General features: G+C 42.1%; 1 protein-coding gene across 2 annotated transcripts in view; it reads left to right on the top strand.

The window, feature by feature from the left end:
- Nucleotides 1-3163: 3163 nt before the first annotated feature.
- Nucleotides 3164-20130, top strand: part of TM9SF4 (transmembrane 9 superfamily member 4) — a 50377-nt gene continuing 33410 nt past the window's right edge. The window contains exon 1 of one of the 2 annotated variants that reach the window (XM_032351019.1): nucleotides 3164-3384. In XM_032351019.1, coding sequence (XP_032206910.1) covers nucleotides 3370-3384 — 15 coding nt within the window. In that variant the 5' untranslated portion in view covers nucleotides 3164-3369. Of the gene's footprint in view, nucleotides 3385-4260; nucleotides 4335-20130 lie in introns of those variants that run through there. The other variant, XM_032351020.1, reaches the window with a different exon arrangement.

The raw sequence follows: 20130 nt of genomic DNA, 5'->3' as shown, positions 1-20130 counted from the left end.
TACCCCCCTCAAAACCCCCACTTCCTCATATCAGGGAGATCATATGATAGTTGTCTTTCTCCGATTGATTTATTTTGCTAAGCATAATACCCTCTAGTTCCATCCACATCATCACAAATGGCAAGATTTCAAATTTTTCATGGCTGCATAGTATTTCATTGTATATATATACCACATCTTCTTTATCCATTCATCTGTTGATGGACATCTAGGTCCTTTCCATAGTTTGGCTATTGTGGACATTGCTGCTATAAACATTCAGGTGCATGTGCCCCTTCGGATCACTACGTTTGTATCTTTAAGGTAAATACCCAGTAGTGCAATCGCTGGGTCATAGGGTAGTTCTGTTTTCAACTTTGTGAGTAACCCCCATGCTGTTTTCCAGAGTTGTTGCACCAGCTTGCATTCCCACCAACAGTGTAGGAGGAGGGTTCCCCTTTCTCTGCATCCTCACCAGCATCTGTCATTTCCTGACTTGTTAATTTTAGCCATTCTGACTGGTGTAAGGTGGTATCTCATTGCGGTTTTGATTTGTATTTCCCTGATGCCGAGTGATGTGGAGCATTTTTTCATGTGTCTGTTGGCCATCTGGATGTCTTCTTTGCAGAAATGTCTGTTCATGTCCTCAGCCCATTTCTTGATAGGATTATTTGTTCTTTGGGTGTTGAGTTTGCTAAGCTCTTTATAGATTTTGGATACTAATCCTTTATCTGATATGTCGTACATAACTTAATTTTCAATAATCCCTATGGCCAATGGTTGGTTCACAAAATTCCTAAAAACTTAACTATTGGCTCTTGCAAGCTGGATAAGCCAGCTCCTGCCTGCCATTTCCTTCTCGTATCCCTTCATCTCCCAAATAAACTACTCTGGCTTGAATCCTTGTCTCAGAGTTGGCTGCTGGGGGAAACCAAGGTAAGACAGAGGAAAGTAAGCTTCTGACTTATTAAGTCATTGGTGTGTGTGTTGCAGGGGGTGGTGGGTTCTTCCTTACAGCTGGCTCTTTCCCAGCTGATAGAGGCTTGAGATCATTCATAATGTAAACATACAAAAAATATTTTGAGGACATACTTAAAAGGGACACAGGTGGTAATAAATCCAGTTCAAGTCTTCATGGGAGATAAAGAATAACAAATGACCAGATTATATCTATATCTATATGTGGGCAGGGAATACATCTCTAAGGAGGTGACAGTTGAGCTGAGACCCAAACATGGGAAGGAGCTAACCACACAAAATGCTGAGAGAAGAGTATTCCAGAAAGAAGGAACTGCAAGCACAAAAGCCTTGAGGTGCCCATGAGCAGGGCCAGTTCCAGGCATATCTGTGTGGATGGGGCCCAAGGAGTGAGGGTAAGAATAGTAGGAGACAAGCCTGATCTTGCAGGGCCTTGCAGGCTATGGTGAGGACTTGAGATTTTTGTTATCACAGTGGCTGTAAATGGAGAATCAAGATTAGAGGGGACAGGAGCAGCAAGCAGAAGGAAGCCAGGTAGAAGGCTGCCACCTCAAGGACGCAGGGTGGGGTGTGAAGCAAGGATAGCACAATGGATTGCTACAAAATCACCCTCAACAAATCATGCCCCTCACCGAATTCATGCCCTTGTGTGGTCCCCTACTACTCTGACTCTGGACTGACCTTGTGACTTGTTTTGACCAACAGAGTGGGGCAGAACTGATGCTGTGGGAGTTCTGAAGCTTGGGCCTTAGGAGGCCTTGCAGCTTTCACTCACCACCGTGGACCTGAGACCATAATGTGGAGAAGCCTTTGTTACCCTCCTTGGGCATGAGTGCCCCCATGGAGAGAGAAGCCTTGCTGACAGCCAGAACAAAACACCCAGACATAAGAGGCCACCATACACCCTAAGCCCCAGCTGAGCCATCTGCCGAAATTGCAGGAGAGATCCCAGGTAAGACAAACAGAAGGGCCCAGAATGCCAACCCACAGAGTCAAGAGAAATAATAAATCTGACCAGCCAGATTCAAAGGGAAGAGAACTAGAGTCTCCTCCTGATGGGAGAAACAGCACACTCATGTAAAGACAGGAGAACTTCTTGGAAGCCATCTTTGTGGACAATCCACTAGGATGGGACTCATAGGGAAGGACCAGAGTTCAATTGCCCCCTGCCAAGAGGTACGATTAGATAAGAGTCTTATGGATGGTTTTAGCATCATGCTAAGGACTGCAGCACACAGCAAATGCTCAGTAAGTGCTGATTATTTTAATCATTATTACTTTTTTAACAACTTTTTCAAACAGTCACTGATAGCACTGGTACTTTATCCACTTACAGTGATACGTGGAATAAATGAACTTTCTGGTTTCACCAATTTGGTTTCACCAATTTTAACACGGTGACTCTTTGAGTCCCCTTTCTAAATATTGGAAATTTTCAAGGCTTGGGAAGACTGAGTGACTTACCCTGGTCACACTCTTAGCTAATCAGACCATGGTGAGGTCTTCCTCTACTAAATACACAGTTTTTCATTCGTTTCTTTAATAATTAGTGTATTGGGGCGCCTGGGTGGCTCAGTTGGTTCGGCTCAGGTCATGATCCCAGGGTGTTGGGATAGAGCCCCAGAGAACATCTCCTGTTCTGGGGAAAGCCTTCTTCTCCCTCTCCGTGCTGCTCTGCCTACTTGTACTTTCTCTCTGTCAAATAAATAAATAAAATCTTAAAAAAAAAAAAAGTAGTGTATTATATTGGGCTCTTGCCATCTATCCGAAGAAGTATACATATGTGTATAATGACAATTATTTATTGAATACATATTATGTAACATTATGTCATTGAATCCTCATCATAAACTTATTATAATCCCCTACCCATTTCGCCAATGAGAATAAGATAGAGTACGGTTAAATAAAAGACAGGATCCTACCCTTACAGGGATTACAATCTATTAGAGAGGATATAAAGTAGTTAGACAAATAATTATATATTTAGTTACAAATTATTCCCGGAGTTGGACTGCTATTGGAGCCCTGGTACCAATCCCACTCATCAAATCAACGCAGGTAACCCTGGCAACGGGTCTTTCTGCCAATAGTAAAGATGGCGCCCAGAGAACCGGCGCACGTACGCACACGCTAGATACTCTGTACAAGGGGGAGGGGCGAGGGAGGAGGAAGAGGCGGAGTTCCTGCCAGGAGTTAATATGGCTCCCTTAGTTACACCATCCGCTCGTCACCTAATCAGCGATCTCACTGCCCAGACCAAGCTGCAGATCAGGAGCGAAGTCTTCTCGCCCCTCCACTGACCACGACTACAGGAGAGTTTGAAGCCAGACAGCACCCAAAGGAGTTAAACTTCGTAACCAGGGAAACACCACTTCCGCTGACGTCATTACGGCGACACGTGGATCCAAGATGGCGGCAGCGATGGTGAGTGAAGGAGACTCTGGGAGCCAGAGCTGGAGCGGGGCCCTCCCGGGGATCCCAGGACCTTCCAGCGCCCCATTCCTGGCCCGAGCCACCTCCGGGACCCCTAGCTCAGGCTTGAGGGACGTCCCTGACTGGGCTTGTCTCTCCCAAGCTCCCCGTCCCCGACCCTGGCCCCACACTCAGGCTTGTCAAGGCCCGGAGTTTTGGGGGAGGCACTGGGTCTGAGGAAAGGTCTCGGTTACTGTTTCCGCCGGTTCCTATTACTGCTTTGGTCTCCGCCTCTTGTCACCCCCTTTTTCTAATTCTCACTTCCCAGCCCCGGTCCCTCCGAAGAGCCCCCTATTATTCCCACCTTCGCTCCTCCTCCTTACGACCAGACTTTGCTCTTTGCCTTCCGCCTTTCCATCCTGACCAGTCCGCGGATGCGACCTCACCTCTGACCAGCGTCCCAGCCCAAGCCCCGTCTCAGATCCTTTCCAGAGCCCTGTTCTCATGTCCACCTTCTACAACTGTTCCCACCGCGCACAGACATTGATTGCCGCTACCCTGGAACATGCCCTTACAACCCTCCCCCTCCATTTTCTATCTCCATACCCTTTCTAAACATTTATGCAGTCTTCTCTAAATCTGCCTTTCTCCTGGGGAGCTTTTTTCCCATTGGTTCTCAAACTTCACTGTGCATAAGACTCTCGGGGTGTGTGGGGGGAACCTGTTAAAAATGCAGTTTCCTGAGTTCTAATTCTGTAGGTTTAGGTGATGACCAAGAATCTGCACTTTTATAAGCCCTCCAGTGATTATGATGCAGGTGATCTGTGAACTACGTTTTGAAAATCACCTTGTCTGGCTGCCTCTCCCTTGGGTGCTCCTGCAGGGCCACACAGTTCTTTAGGAAAATGGTTCATTAGAATGGATCTTGTTAGGATGGAGGCTCTGCGTGGATAAGGATGCAGGTGAGAGCTGTGTCTGGAAAGTGGGTCAGAACTTACTCGCTCCCATACAGAACCCTGGAAGCAGACCTAAGAGGGAGTGGCCTTTCTTGCAGAAGCTTAGCTCACATTCTGCTTGTCAAGAGACCAGAACCAGAATTGAAGTCACTTTGTCCAGAGTGATTTTCTAGATCTTCCTATATGTTGCTTCCTCAGCAGATAATTTCATCCCAGGAATGAATGCAAAGGAAAACAAGGGAAAAAGCAGGCGACAATTGACTTTAGCCAAAGGCACATTCTTATTTAAATTCTTTGGTGTTGGTTTTCTTCAAAAAAGGGTAGGTTCTTGGCGACAATGAGTTTCCCTTCCTCTGTTAACCAACAGATAACATCCTTTTTGTTTGATGAGGGGTTCATTTAGAACCTGAGGTCGCGTAAAAGATTTCCCAGCCTTACCTGGTTTCTGTGGTCTCAGACTTCAGTTTAAACCATGAGTGATATGTTGAACCAAATTTTTTTCTGGACCACATTCAGAACAAGAATGGTATAAGAATGAAGCAGGAAAGGGGTACCTGGGTGGCTCAGTGGGTTTGGGCCTCTGCCTTCGGCTCAGGTCATGATCTCGGCATCCTTGGATCAAGCCCCGAATGGGGCTCTCTGCTCAGCGGGAAGCCTGCTTCCCCCTTCTCTCTGCCTGCCTCTCTGCTTACTTGTGATCTCTCTCTTTCTTTAAAAAGAAAAAAAAAAAAAGAATGAAGCAGGAAAAGTCACACCCCGCCTTGCCATAGAGAAAAAGTTCAATAAAGTGGCATTTATAGCATTGCACTGGGTAATTCCTGCCCAGTTCCGAGGTTTTTAAGAGGTAGTAAGTTAGCAAGACATATTTCTGGCACAATTTGATTTAATCAACAAATACACAAGTGCCTACTCTGTGCCAAGACCAGGAGTGTAGTTGCGAAGTAGAGGGTTAAGATGCCCAGCGTTGTAGAGCTTTTCTAGTCTGTGGAGACAGGTGGTGAACAAGTAAACAAGTAGATGAACGAGATAACGTCAGCTGGCAGTGAATGCTGTGAAGACAGCAAGGCGAAATGCTAGTGATTGGGGGCAATGGCGTGACAGAACTACTTTGGATTAAATGGTCAGAGAAGTCTTTTCAGAGGTGACATGAGTTGAGACCTGACTGACAAGAAGGAACCAGCAAAGCAAAGAGTGTTCCTCGCAAAGGAAATCGCAAGTGTAAAAGGACCAGTGTGGGAAAGAGCTTGGTGTATTTAAGGAACACAGAAGGCTGGAGGGGCTGAAGCACGGTGAGGGGTGGGATTGATACAGGATGAAACTGGAGAGAGGCAGGAGCAGCTGTGTTTCTAAAAGCACGCCTTTAATTGCCGTGGATCATCGTCTACAGTTCGCAGTCTCTGGGCTGCCTTTTGAAATAGACTGTTCCATTAGGGTGCTTCCCCTTCCTACACCTCCAGAACATTACATTAGGGGAGCCGACTTGCTTTCAGCCTGTGGAAGACCATGACAAGGAGTTGGGATTTTATTGTAAGCTCAGTGGAAAGCACTGTGATTCAGTGTATGTTGTGTAACGGGAGTATTGCCCTGTGCTTTCGTGGTGGGTATAGTAACGGATTTTAAGAAACTGAGGATGTAATATATACATTACAGTAGTGAATTTATTACCGAAGGATTAGTGTAACAGGCAAAGTGGGATCACAGATAGACTTGAGTTTGACCTGTGTCAAGCACTTCATTACACGGAAGTCAGAACCGTCTCCACACCCTTCTATACATTAACTCTTTCCCAAGCAGTGGGAGTGGAGGGTGGGGTAGATCTGCTTTGGGTATATGAGTTTCTGTGGCAATTCATACAGCCAGAGAGGAACTATGCTAGTGGATTCGGTGACCGTGGGAACAAGCTGGGTTTTTGGATTGACCTTTATGTTTTAAAAGTTAGGGGGCGCCTGGGTAGCTCAGTTGGTGAAGCAGCTACCTTCGGCTCAGGCCATGATCCCATTCAGAGGGAAGCCTACTGGTCACCCTCTGGCTGCCGCTTCCCTGGCTCGTGCTCTCTGTCTCTCCAATAAATAAAATCTTTAAAAAAGAAGAAAGTTAAGGTCATGGCTTCAAGTTTCTAGAGATAGTTTATGGGCTTTTCCCTCCCTCGCTTTTCTTAGTGGCCCTTCTTCCTCGGGGCATGGGCTGCCTGCCACCTGTCAGGTGTGTTAGTTAGCACAGTGGGTGTTTCCTAAACCTGCAGGGCAGGACTTCTCCCAACGTAGTGGGGGATTTAGTTGGTGTCAGCAGAAGTTCTCTCCAGTTTTCCTGCAGGATTTAGTTGGTGTCAGCAGAAGTTCTCTGCAGTTTTCCTGCTTTCCTCCTACCGGGGATTTAGGTGACTTTATAAAGTTACAGGACACTGAGTTGATCCACCTGGGTCTTAGGTGAGAGACAGGCTCATATCTCATTCTTTTTTTTTTTTTTTTAAGATTTTATTTATTTATTGGATAGAGATCACGAGTAGGCAGAGAGGAGGAAGCAGGCTTCCTTCTGAGCAGAGAGCCCAATGTGGGGATCGATCCCAGGACCCTGAGACCATGGCCTGAGCCGAAGGCAGAGGCTTTAACCCACTGAGCCACCCAGGCACCTTACATATCTCATTCTTTATGGAAATACTGAGCAGATGGCATATGCTTTGGGGAATATTATTTTGGTGGAACATGGGAAGTGTCCTCTGAATACAATTTGTAGGCATTGCAGGATTCCGGAAACCTCCATTTGGAGACTAAAACTGTGTGCTTCTGTCAGATCTATTATTGTCCATACTGTCTGGGTTTTATCTTTTTCCTTTCTTTGTTGGATATAATTCATATACCCCAAAATTTACCTTTTTGAAGTAGACAGTGTAATGGTTTTTCATATAGTCACAAAGTTGTGCAACCTTCACCACCATTTACTTCTAGAACATTTCACCACCCAAAAAGAAATCCTTTAGCAGTCACTTCCCACTCCACACTCTCCTCAGTCCCTGGCAAATACTGATTTCCTTTCTGTATAAGATTTGCCTATTCTGGACATTTTATATAACTGGAATCATAGAATATGTGGTGTTTTGTATCAGGCCTTTTAAATTTCTTTTTTTAAGACCACGTAATGTTCTCAAAGTTCATGTTGTAGCATGAGTTAGTACTTCATTCCTTTTAATGGCTGAATAATATTCCATTGTGCAAACACACCACATTTTGCTTAGCCTTTCATCTGTTGGTGGACATTGGGACTTTTTTTCCCCCTACTTTTTGGCGGTTGTGAATGCTACTGTGAATATTTATGTGCATGTATGTGTTTCTTTGGGAACACATATTTTCAGTTCTCTTGGGCATATACCTAGGAGTAGAATTGCCAGGTCAGTTGACAGTGTTCTGAGATTATTTTGGTTTGATCCAGTCCAGGGCTAGGTAAATGGACTGAATGACCAAAAGACGCATTTGAGCAGATGGAGGCAGGGCTAGGCAACCCCCAAATCCCCAGTCAGAAGCCTAGGAACTTTTTTTCATGGCGAGGTCTGGGCAGTAGAGGACTGGAACAGGAGGCAGGAGGCCTGCACTCTGCCACCAGTCCCGTGTGTGGGCAGTTGTCATCTTGTCTGGGCCTCACGTATGGTTTGGGAGTCAGCAGTGTAGGGCTTAGTCCCAGCGCGGACACTGATCACCATGTGGCCTGGCGCAAATCACTTTGGCTTTTTGGTCTGTAGCCACATATGTCATAATATGAAATGAAGGTTTAGACTTGATGGTTTCAAAACTTCAGATTGAAAATTCTGTTGTTTTGAACACTCAAATTTAAGTTTGTTTTCCGTGGTCATAGTTTCTGTAGTCTTTCCAGGCTGCCGTCTATTGGTTGTGCTGTCTCTTTGATCTCTCCAGTTGCCCTACTGGCATGAATTCTACAGGAGCCACTGTGTCCTTGGAGCTAAGGCGCCAACACCAGGCCCTGGCTCAGATGTGTTTCTCTGAGCAGTCCCTTTAAAGGAGGGCCTTCATGCTCTCAGGAAGTACAGAGGAGGCTGAGACAACATTAAGTTGCCTCTTGGTTTCTCTTTTACAACTTGGACAAAAGTTCCCCTTTGATCTTGGCATTAAAGAAACAAGTCGCAGAATGTCGGAGAAGGTTGAGTTTTGATCTCTGGGCACTGGCAGGAAGGTGGGAAGGACCCAGGATGAGCAGGGCCATCTGGCCACAGACGAGTGATAGCCACCTGCCACCGCCCAGTCTGCTTTGATCCCTGAACCATTTGCTGACACTAGTGTTTCCCAAATAGGGAACTATTGGGGGACATCCAGGACTTCTCAGTTTCATCTCAGTCCTCTTCATTGCTTCCTTCTCTACCTTCCTAACATGATTTCTCACCTATGCCTGAGCATTAAACTGACAGGCCTCCCAGTGTCTGAAGTCCCCAGGTTTTGTATTCAGAGGATATGCTAAGTGCTCCTAGCAGTTCTTAAAAAACAAAATCAAAGCACAAGTTGGAACTGAATTCTTAAGGCAATTTAGAAGGGAGTTTGGATGCCCTGGCAAGTCACTTACCATCTCTGGGCCTCAGTTGCTACTTACAGTACATTAGATGCTGTAAGTTAGGCAGTCCGTGGGACACATCTTAACATGGACTTGATTTGGGGTAGGTTGGTTTGGTTTGGTTTGGTTTGGTTTGGTTTGGTTTTGACTGGCACCGGACCTAAATGTTTTTGAGTTGGTTGCCAGCATTTAATTGGGAGATACCACATTTAAAAGCTGCTGGGTTTTCATTTTCTCTTGAGATTTTGGGCCCAGATTCCCTGTCAGGGGCATTCCCCACGCAGGGCCCAGCTCATCGCTTCCTCCTCGGGGCCCTCCTGTATCATCACTCTGGAGCAGTCTCACCATTTAGGTCACTTGCAGGGAAGGTCCTGGTAAGTGTTTGAATTTGCAACCCCTGTATAAGATAGTCTCTTTATAAAGTGTTTCCTACCCTGATGTGCTGATTCAAAAGCTGGTAAAGGTGTGTGGTAATCTCCCACGTGACCTAACTTCAAGGGGAAAATTTCTGCTCAAACGATGCATTTCAGTTGATAAACCATATGCTCATCCAATATTCCGTGTGATGCTTTACAAAAGCCCATTTTGCAGGTGGAGAAACTGAGGCTTGGTCTAAGGACCTGAGCTAGCATCCAATACTGTGATTGCCGCAGTTAACCATTTTAAAAACTTTGTGAGTGTGTGGTAAAATATACATACAACAAAAGGTATCACTTTTAAGTTTTTGAAATGTACAGTCCGGTGGCTTTAATTGTATTCACGCTGTTGTCCAACCCTCACCACCATCCATCTTCAGAACTTACTGTCCCATACCGAATCAGTTTCCTTACTTTTGAAATGAGGGGTGACACTGTCCTCAAAGAATTGGTGTGATTACTAATAAAATACGAGATGAGAGCGCCTGGCACAGAGAACTCTCTGTAATTTTTCTATTCTGAGGTTTGAAGTATTCCAGAGGCAAACCGTGTAAACCCGTTGCTTCAGCTAACTGAGCGTTCTTTTGCAAATGCCCAAAGGGGAGAGGAAAGTTGAGTGCAGTTATTGTGTTTTATTTCTGCCCTTTCTGGCCTCAGGGCTTAGGTCCCGTTGTCTGTTGCTTGGTGACGGTAGTTATAACTTTCCCTTGGACTTCCGCAGCCGGCTGCTAGTTTTCTCTACCCCCAAAGAACAGCTTGGAGTCTTTCTATGTGTCTCTGCTCAGCGGCAACTCTGTATCTCTGGGCTCTGAAATAAAGGCTACATTTTCAGTCTCCTGTGTCTAATTTGGTTCTCTCCCCCACCTTTTTCTTTTTCTTTTTTCCTCTGTGACTTCTTTAGCTCCATGGGGGCTGCTTGTAAGTGGTCCTGAGCTGTCATTAGTCTTCTTGCATGTGTGGTTGAAGGCTAGGGGAGCTCTAACTGATTGGGTAATTGATTTCAGTTAACTGTTGGCAAACTGTGCCCCACAGCCTTTTTCTTTCTTTTTTCTTTTTTTCTTAATCTGGGGACCAGTTACTACATGGTCTTAAAATGGTGACAGTGCCTCTGAAAAAGAAATAGAAGAATCTAGCTTACTGTTTAGAAAGCTGCTGCTTTTGCAGCAGGAAATGTGTGGATAGGAACCAGGAACCAGAAAGGCTGGTCCAGACAGGCCAGACTCAATTGCTAAGTGATGCTATTTACGGGAAAGAAGACTGCAAGGCAGGGGACTCCAGAAGAGAAAAGAAGGTTAACTTCTGCCCACAGAGAAATGTGAGTGAATGAACTAATTTTTAGTTCACAGGAGGAAGCTTTTCTTTTCTTTTCTTTTTTTAAAGAAGTTTCATTGTTCACACCTTTTAAACCAGATGGAGCAAATTTTAGGAGATGAGGCATGCTTTTTAGTCCTAGCAGTTCATTGCTAGGCTGTTGGGAGAGTTTTTTCTGCAGGCTCAGCCTCCCGAGAATAAACTAGATAGGGAGGGCAAGACCTTGATTCTTGGGTCTCTTGAGCTTTGTAACTTTCCAGGTCACCCATATCTTTGCCATTGATAGGGTATTAGATTACAGCATGAAGGGCTTCTAGATTGCTATCACCTTGCTTCTTGACCTGCAGCCTTTGCTGTCTCGTGACTTGGAAACCAAGTGAAACAAAATAATGTTGAATGGGCTGGTTTGCATTTTAGGACCCACTCCTTTCTTGGCTCTGAACAGGCATTTGCTAAATACTTAATTGGCTTTTCAGACTGAACTTCGCATGAAAGTTCTTATGATGATCAGTTGAAAACTAAAGGAAGATACAAAGGAATTTCCCAAGAAGCAGGTATTTTGCTACTCCACAACTTCCTTACAGAAACGAACTATGGGTCAAACATCTTCTATCAGGCTGTCTGGGCTGCAGAGATAAAGAAGTGAAGGAGTCACAGGAAGTTTGAGCTGGTTATTTTTTTTTTCAGGTTTATAAAGGTGTCATTTAATACCATAAAATGACTGATTTTAAGTGTATAGTTCAATGACTATAGTTCATTAATTTGTCATTCAAATGACTGATTTTTTTTAAAAGATTTTATTTATTTATTTGACAGACAGAGATCCCAAGTAGGCAGGGAGGCAGGCAGAGAGAGAGGAGGAAGAAGGCTCCCTGCGGGGCGGAGAGCCTGATGTGGGGCTCGATCCCAGGACCCCGGGATCATGACCTGAGCTGAAGGCAGAGGCTTTAACCTACTGAGCCACCCAGGCACCCCCAAATGACTGATTTTAAGTGTCTCTCTCTCTCTCTCTCTCTGTGTCAAATAAATAATTAAAATCTTTAAAAAAATTATTCCTAAATATCTTAATCTTTTTGAAGGTATTATAAGTGGAGCTATTTTCTTAATTTACTTCAGTTAAATTCGTTCAATGAATATGCTTCCTTCAATTTTAGTGAATGTATAGACTTGTGCAATCATCATCTCAGTGACACAAAGTTTAGAGCATTTCTGTCACCCCAACAGGTTCCCTTACAGCCAAGGGCTTGATACTTGGAGTCAGTCCCTGCTCCCACACCAGCCAACCACTGATCTTTCTGTCTCTAGATTTGCCTTTCTTGGGCATTTCACATAAGTGGAATCATACCCCATATAGACTTTTGCATCTGGTTTCATTAACTTGGCCTACATTTTATCGGGTTCATCAGTGCTGTTAAGAGGAATTGGTAGTTCACTTCTTTTTATTGCTTAATACTATTCCATTGGATGACTGTACTGCATTTTGTTTCTCCCTTCACCAGTTGATAGGTATTTGGATTGTTTCCAGCTTTGGACTTACTGATCAAAGCAATTAGGAATATTCATGTACAAGTCTTCGTATGGACAACTATTTCTTCTTCTCTTGGGTAAATGCCTAGGATTGGAATTGCTAGGTAGCATGTTTAACTTTTTTTTTTTTTAAAGATTTTATTTATTTATTTGACAGATTACAAGTGGGTAGAGAGACAGGCAGAGAGAGATGGGGAAGCAGACTCCCCGCTGAGTGGAGAGCCTGATATGGGGCTCTATCCCAGGACCCTGGGATCAGGAAAGGCGCCCCTATGTTGAACTTTTTAAAGATACTGCTAGACTTTCCCATGGCTATACCACTTTATATTCCCATCAGTATGTAATGAAGTTTCTCCATCTTTGTCCACACTTGTTACTATGTGTGTCTTTGAGGTTAGCCATTCTCATAGATGTGTGCCGTGCCTCATTGTGGTTTTGGTTTGCATTTCCCTAATGACGAATGATATTGAACACCATCTCATGTGTTTATTACCCAGTTGTATACCTTCTTTGGTGAAATGTGTATACAGATCTTTTGCCTGTTTTTTAAATTGGATTGTTTGTTTTATCAAGTTGTAGAATTTATTTTTTTAGGTCTTATTTTTTTATTTGAGAGAGAGAGAGAGAGCACAAGTAGAATAAGCAGCAGAGGGAAGGGGAGAAGCACACTTACCACTGAGCAGGGAACCCAGCACAGGGCTCGATCCCAGGAACCTGGGATCATGACCTTAGTCAAAGGCACTTAACTGACTGAGCCACCTAGGTGCCCCTGTAAGAATTTTTTATGAATTCTGGATACAAGTCCTCTGTCAGATATATGATTTACAAAGATTTTTCTTCTAGTCTGTGGTCTATCTTTCATTTTCTTTTTATTTTTTTTAATTTTAAAAAATTGAAGTATAACTGATATACAATATATTAGTTTCAGTTGTATAACATGGTGATATGATGTTTTATATATGTGAGAAAATGCACACATAATACATGTTAGAAAATGCATAGAAATGTAAGTGTAGTTATCCTCTGTCATTATATAAAGATATTATAATATTACAGTATTTTTATTGTATTTTTTATGCCATACTTTACATTCTCATGACTTTACTTATGTGCTTTTTTAAGATTTATTTATTTATTATAGATAGAGGGAGAGCACAAGCAGGGGGCACGGCAGGCAGAGGGAGAGGGAGAAATGGGCTCCCCACTGAGCAGAGCACCTGAAGTGGGGCTTGATCCCAGGACCCTGGACTCACGACCTGAGCTGAAAGCAGACGCTTAACCAACTGAGCCACCCAGGCGCTCCTAGACTTATGTTATAGCTAGAAGTTTGTACCTCTTAATCCTCTTCACCTATTTTGCCCATCCCCCCAGCCCACCTCCTCTGGCAACCATTGGTTTGTTCTCTGTATTTGTGTCTGTTTCTGTTTTGTTTATTCATTTGTTTTGTGGTTTAGATTCTTTTTTTTTTTTTTTAAAGATTTTATTTATTTATTTATTTGTTAGAGAGAGAGAGTATGTACAAGCCAGGCAGAGGGGCAGGCAGAGGCGGAGAGAGAAGCAGGCTCCCCGATGAGCAAGGAGCCAGATGCGGGACTCCATCCCAGGACGCTGGGATCATGACCTGAGCCGAAGGCAGCGGCTTAACCAACTGAACCACTCGGGCGTCCCGGTTGTTTAGATTCTATGTATAAGTGCAATCATATGATATTTGTCATTGTTGGACTTATTTCACTTAGCTAGCATAATATCCTCTAGGTCCCTGTCTTTCATTTTCTTAATGATATGTTTTGAAGGGTAAAAGTTTTAAATTTTGATGAATTCCGTTTTATCAGTTTTTTAAATATAGATTGTGCTATTGGTGTTATATCTAAGACATCTTTACCTAACTCAAGGTCACAAAGATTTTCTCGTAACTGTTCTTCTAGAAGTTCTATCGTTTTTGCTTGTCTTTTTAGGTCTAAGATACATTTTGGTTAATTTTTGTGTGTGGTGTGAGGTTCCTTTTGCATGCTGCTACCCAGATGTCCAAGAACTGTTTGTTGAAAAGGCTGCCCATTCCCTATTGAATTGCTCTGGCAACTTGTTGAAAATCGATTTACTATAAACATACAGATTTATTTCTGGACTTTTAATTCTGTCCCATTGATCTTTATGCATATCCATACCACACTGTATTGATTACTATAGCTTTATAATAAGCTTAGAAATACAATAAGCTTAGAATTTGTTATTTTTAAAAGTTGTTTTGGATGTTATGGGCCCTTTGTGTTTCCAAATAATTTTAGGGTTGACTTGTCAGTTTCTATAAAAAAGCCTGCCGAGCTTTTGATAGGGATTGCTTTGAATCAGGTTGGGAAGAATTGCCATCCTATCCATATTGAATCTTACAATCCATGAAAATGGAATGTCTCTCCAGTTACATAGAATGTTTTGTAATTTTCGGCATACGAGTCTTTTTTAAAAATTTATTCCTAGGGACACCTGGGTGGCTCAGTCATTAAATGTCTGCCTTTGGCTCAGGTCATGATCCCAAGGTCCTGGGATCAAGCCCCACATTGGGCTCCCTACTTGGCTGGAAGTCTGCTTCTCCTGCTTGTATTCGCTCTCTCAATGTCTCTTTCTCTGTCAAATAAATAAAATCTTTAAAAAAGAATTATTCCTAAATATCTTATTCTTTTTGAAGTTATTATAAATGGAGCTATTTTCTTTTTTTTTTTTTAAGATTTTATTTATTTATTTGACAGAGAAATAGCACAAGCAAGCAGAGGGGCAGGCAGAGGGAGAGAGAGAAGCAGGCTCTCTGCTGAGAAAGGAGCCCGATGGAGGGCTTGATCCCAGGACCCTGAAATCATGACCTGAGCTGAAGGCAGCAGCTTAACCAACTGAGTCACCCAGACACCCCGGAGTTATTTTCTTAATTTAATTTTGGGGTTGTTTGTTGTTAGTATGTGGAAATACAGTTAATTTTTATATGTTGATCTTATAGTTTCTGACCTTACTCACTTTATTAGTTCTAGTAGTTGTTCTGGATGTTCCTTAGGATTTTCTGAATATAAGATATGTGATCTACAAATAAAAGCTGCTCACTTTTTTTCAGTATGTGTGCCTTTAATTAATTAATTATTTGCTTCAGTTCACATTATTTGCATTTATATAGCACAATGTTGTATAGAAATGGCAAGAGTGGGCATCTTTGCCTTGTCAGTCATCTTAGGGAGAAACATTTAGTCTTTGACCATTAAATATGATGTTGGCTGTGCGTTTTTTATAGCTGCTCTTTATCTGATTGAGGAAGTTCCTTTCTAAATTTGTCCGGAGGTTTTTTGTTTTTGTTCTGTTTTTTGTTTGTTTTTCTGTTTTTTAAAGATTTTATTTATTTATTTGTCAGAGAGAGAGAGAAGAGAGCATACAGGCAGAGTGGCAGGCAGAGGCAGAGAGAGAAGCAGGTTCCCCGCTGAGAAAGGAGCCTGATGCAGGACTCGATCCCAGGAGCCTGGGATCATGACCTGAGCTGAAGGCAGCCGCTTAACCGACTGAGCCACCCAGGCATCCCTGTCCGGAGGTTTTATCATAAATATTTGGATTTTGTCAAGTGCTTTTTCTTTGTGAAGATTGTGTGCTTGGTCATGATGTATGAACCTTTTTATATATTGCTGGATATGATTTGCTGATATTTTGTTAGGGATTTTTTTCATCTGTGTTTATGAAGACTATTTGTAAGTTTCCTTTTCTTGTGATGTCTTTGTCTGGCTTTGGTATAGATCTAAAAAAAAATTTTTTTTAGATAAATGAGATTATACCATACATTGCTGTGCATCTTATTTAGCGTATTCTTTATAACTTACGTTGGCAGTGTTTTGAAAATAGTTCTACCTTCCATTTAGTATAGAGGGCTAAATTGCTCTCCCGAAACTCTGCCAGGTTACCTATATCTTGTATATTCAGATTTTTTAAGGCATTGTAACTCTAATAAGTAAAAAAATCGGATGCCCTCATTTTAATTTTCATTTTTTAAATTATGACTGATGTTGACCATCTTTTTGTGTTTGGCCTTGTGGACTTTTTTTTTTAACTGCCTATTCATATTCTTTTGGCTTATTTTCCTTGGTTGGTTTATTTATTTATTTTTTTAAGAGATTTTGTTTATTTATTTGACAGACAGAGGGATCACTAGGCAGAGAGAGGGGGGAAGCAGCTCCCCGCTGAGCAGAGAACCCGATGCGGGGCTCGATCCCAGGACCCTGAGATCATGACGTGAGCCGAAGGCAGAGGCTTAACCTCCTGAGCCACCCAGGTGCCCCCCTTGATTGGTTTATAAGAACCCTTGGTATACCAAAGGAATAGGCCTTTGTCAGGTGTGTGGTAAATATTTTTATCCAAATTGTGTTTTTCTTTATCTTTGATGTACGTATTTTTAAAATTTTCTTCCTTCTTCCTATGTATCCTTTTTCTTTATAGTTTCTGGAGTTTGTTTCATTCTTAGGAAATTTTCCATGTCATGATTGTTTATTTTTTTATTATTACTAACATATAATGTATTATTTGTTTCAGGGGTACAGGTCTGTGATTCATCAGTTTTATACAACACACAGCACTCACCACAACACATCTGCTCCCCAGTGTCCATCACCCAGCTCCCTGTCCCCTCACTTCCTCCCCTCCAGCAACCCTTGGTTTGTTTCCTGAGATTAACAAGATGAAACCAGAGAGGGAGACAAACCTCAAGATCATTTGAAAGTTTATCTGGATTGGGGTGCCTGGGTGGCTCAGTCAGTTGAACATCTCACTCTTGATTGTGGCTCAGGTCCAGATCTCAGGGTTGTGAGATCGAGCCCTGCATCAGGCTCTGCACCGGGTATGGGGCCTGCTTGAGATTTTCTCTCTTCCTCTCTCTCCCCCACTTCTTTAAAAAACAAATAAAATAAATTATTTAAAAGTAGATCTGTATTTGCTTCTAACACTTCTGTTTCAGTTTGTATGTTTAAGTCTTTTCTGTCTTCTCCAGTAGCAGTTTGGATAGCTCTGTATTTTAACATTTAGTAGAACATAATCATCAATCAGTGTTAAATGCCATCATTATCAGGATTCTCGGTACCTGCTTATCATCTTTTGATGCAGCTCACCTGGCTGAAGAGAGCATGCCTATTCCTCTGCCTTCTGACCTTGGGCAAGTTATTTAATCTCGGGGTTTCAGGTTAATTAGCAGTCATCCATGAAATGGTGACAGCAGGCCCAGGCAGTTGTAGCTGTGGAAATGGTGCAAGTCAGCATTTGTAACTTGGCACAAAGTAGGGACTCCTAAATGGAAAGGACTGTGTGCCACAGGACCTTGTTCTTACTTGGCTAGTGCTCAGTGACTCTATGGCTTCTTGTTGCTTTCTTGTGTTGTTCCCACCAGGGTGAGTATTATCCTCATTGCTTTATCTTTTTGTTCTTTTGGTTTTTGTGTGCGTACTCGTGCTTTTGGTTTGAGACTTTGGAACAGAAGCCTGTTGGGATCTTTGAGGATTTGCTTTTCGTCTCTCTGCAACCTGAGCTGTCAGGGAGCAAGGCCTTCAGCTGCCAGGGCAGCATCTCTCTGCTAAGATTGAAGGATTTGGTTTCACAAGAAGGTAGAACTGGAGTAAGTTCCTAGATTGAATTGGCCTGATGACTACAGGAGATTGTAATCCTCTGCCCTGGCTTCAAATCACATATGCAATAAGGCAAAAAAGTCTGGTGTCTGGCTTTCTGGAAGGGAAAATTTTTTGATTAGCAAGAAATAATGATGTCAACTATGGGCTTTTCATATATGGCCTTTATTGTGTTGAGGTAAGTTCCTTTTATACCTTTTATGTTGAGAATTTAAATCATGCATGGATGTTGAACTTTGTCTATAGAGATGATCATGTGGTTCTTTTTCTTTCATTTTATCACTGTGGTATATCACATTGATTGATTTGCTTATGTTGAACCATCCTTGCATCCCAGGAATAAATCCCGTGTGATTTTGGTGTATCCTTCTTTTAATGTGCTGTTAAATTCAGCTTGCTAGTATTTTACTGAGAATTTTTGCATCGGTGTTCATCAAGGATACAGGACTCTAGTTTTCTCATGGTACCTCATAAATTGAGTTCAGAAGTATTCCTTCTTGGGGCGCCTGGGTGGCTCAGTGGGTTAAGCTGCTGCCTTCGGCTCAGGTCATGATCTCAGGGTCCTGGGATCGAGTCCCACATCGGGCTCTCTGCTCGGCGGGGAGCCTGCTTCCCTTCCTCTCTCTCTCTGCCTGCCTCTCTGTCTACTTGTGATCGCTCTCTGTCAAATAAATAAATAAATAAATCTTTAAAAAAAAAAAAAAGAAGTATTCCTTCTAGAAGAATTAATATTCTTTATTGAACATTTGGGAGAATCCACCTGTGAAGGGAGGTCTTAGATTACTGATTCAAACCCCCTTTTTTATTGGTCTGTTTTTTGCTTTCTGTTTCTTCTTGATTCCATTTTGAGAGGTTAAATGTGTTTCTAGGAATTTACCCTTTTCTTCTAAGTTACCCAATTTGTTGCTGTATAATTGTTTATAATCCTTTTTATTTCTGAGGCACCTGTTACAATGTCTTCTCTTTCATTTCTGATTTGAGCTTTCCCTCTTTTTTTCTCTCATTGGTGCTACTAATTTTTTTTCGTTTTGTCTCATTTGTTGATTTTTATCTTTAAAAAAAAACAATTCTCTTTGTTGTAGGGTTTTTTTTCCCTATTTTTAAAATTCTCCTTTTTATCTATTTTTGCCTGATATTTATTATTTCCTTTCTTCTGCAAACTTTGGGCTTCATTTGTTATTTTTCTGGAGCCTTGAGGTGTGAAGTTATATTTTGGGGGATTTATTTTTTAAATGTAGTTCTTTACTCCTAGTACTGCTTTTGTTGCATTCTGTAAGTTTTGGCATGTTATATTTTTATTTTCTTTTGTCGGAGATACCTTTAAATTCTCATTTGATTTCCTTTTTGACCCAATGGTTGTTCAAGAGTGTGTTGTTTAATTTTCACATACTTGCCTGTTTCCCATTTTTGTTATTGATTTCTACTTTTATTCCAGTGTGATCAGAAAAGATACATGGAATGATTTTGGTCTTTTTAAATTTGTTAAGACTTATTTTGTGAACCTACCATGTGATCTGTCCTGGAGAATGTTCTGTGTGCAACTGAGAAGAATGTGCATTCTGCTATCAGGTGGAAGGTTCCATATGTTTGTTAAGTCCATTTAGTCTGTAGTTTTTTTGAGTCAGCTGTTCATGGATTTTTCTGCCTGGATGTTCTAGCAATTATTTTAAGGGGGATATTGAAGTCCCCTACTGTTACTGTGTTGCTGTCAATTTCTCCCTTCAGATATGTCGGTATCGGCTTTATACATTTAGGTGCTCTGATGTTGGGTATGTATATATTTATAACTCTCATCTTCCTGTTGAATTGATCCTTTTGTCGTTATATGATGACCTTTTCTGTTTCTAGACACAGGTTTTTTTGTTTTTGTTTTTGTTTTAAGATTTAATTTATCAGAGAGTGTGTGTGCACAAGCAGAGGGGCAGCAGGCAGAAGAAGAAGCCTGATTCGGGACTTGATCCCACGACTCTGGACAGACACCCAAATGAACTGAACCACCCAAACGTCCCCTAGACACAGTTTTTAACTGAAAGTCTATTTTGTCTGATACAAGTTTAGCTACCCCCTGCTTCCACTCACATGGAATATCTTTTTCTATCCCTTCATCTTCAGCCCATGTGTGTCTTTAGATCTGAAGTGAGTTTCTTGTAGACAGCATATCACTGGATCTTATTTTTTTATCCATTCACCCACTGTATGCGTTTAGATTGGGAATTTAATCCACTTATTTCCCAGGTTATTCTAATATGCATCAGGTTGAGAACCACTACCCTAGATGTACAGATAAGCTATAGGGATAATAAATATTCTCAAGGAGTCTCAAACTAGGTCCTCGGAGGTGGAAAGGTGGGAGGTATCAAG

This window comes from Mustela erminea, chromosome 7 (assembly GCF_009829155.1).
Source record: "Mustela erminea isolate mMusErm1 chromosome 7, mMusErm1.Pri, whole genome shotgun sequence".
Classification (NCBI taxonomy): Eukaryota; Metazoa; Chordata; class Mammalia; order Carnivora; family Mustelidae; genus Mustela; species Mustela erminea.
The sequence above is the reverse complement of the archived record's forward strand: the minus strand, read 5'-3'. Positions and strand labels throughout refer to the sequence as shown.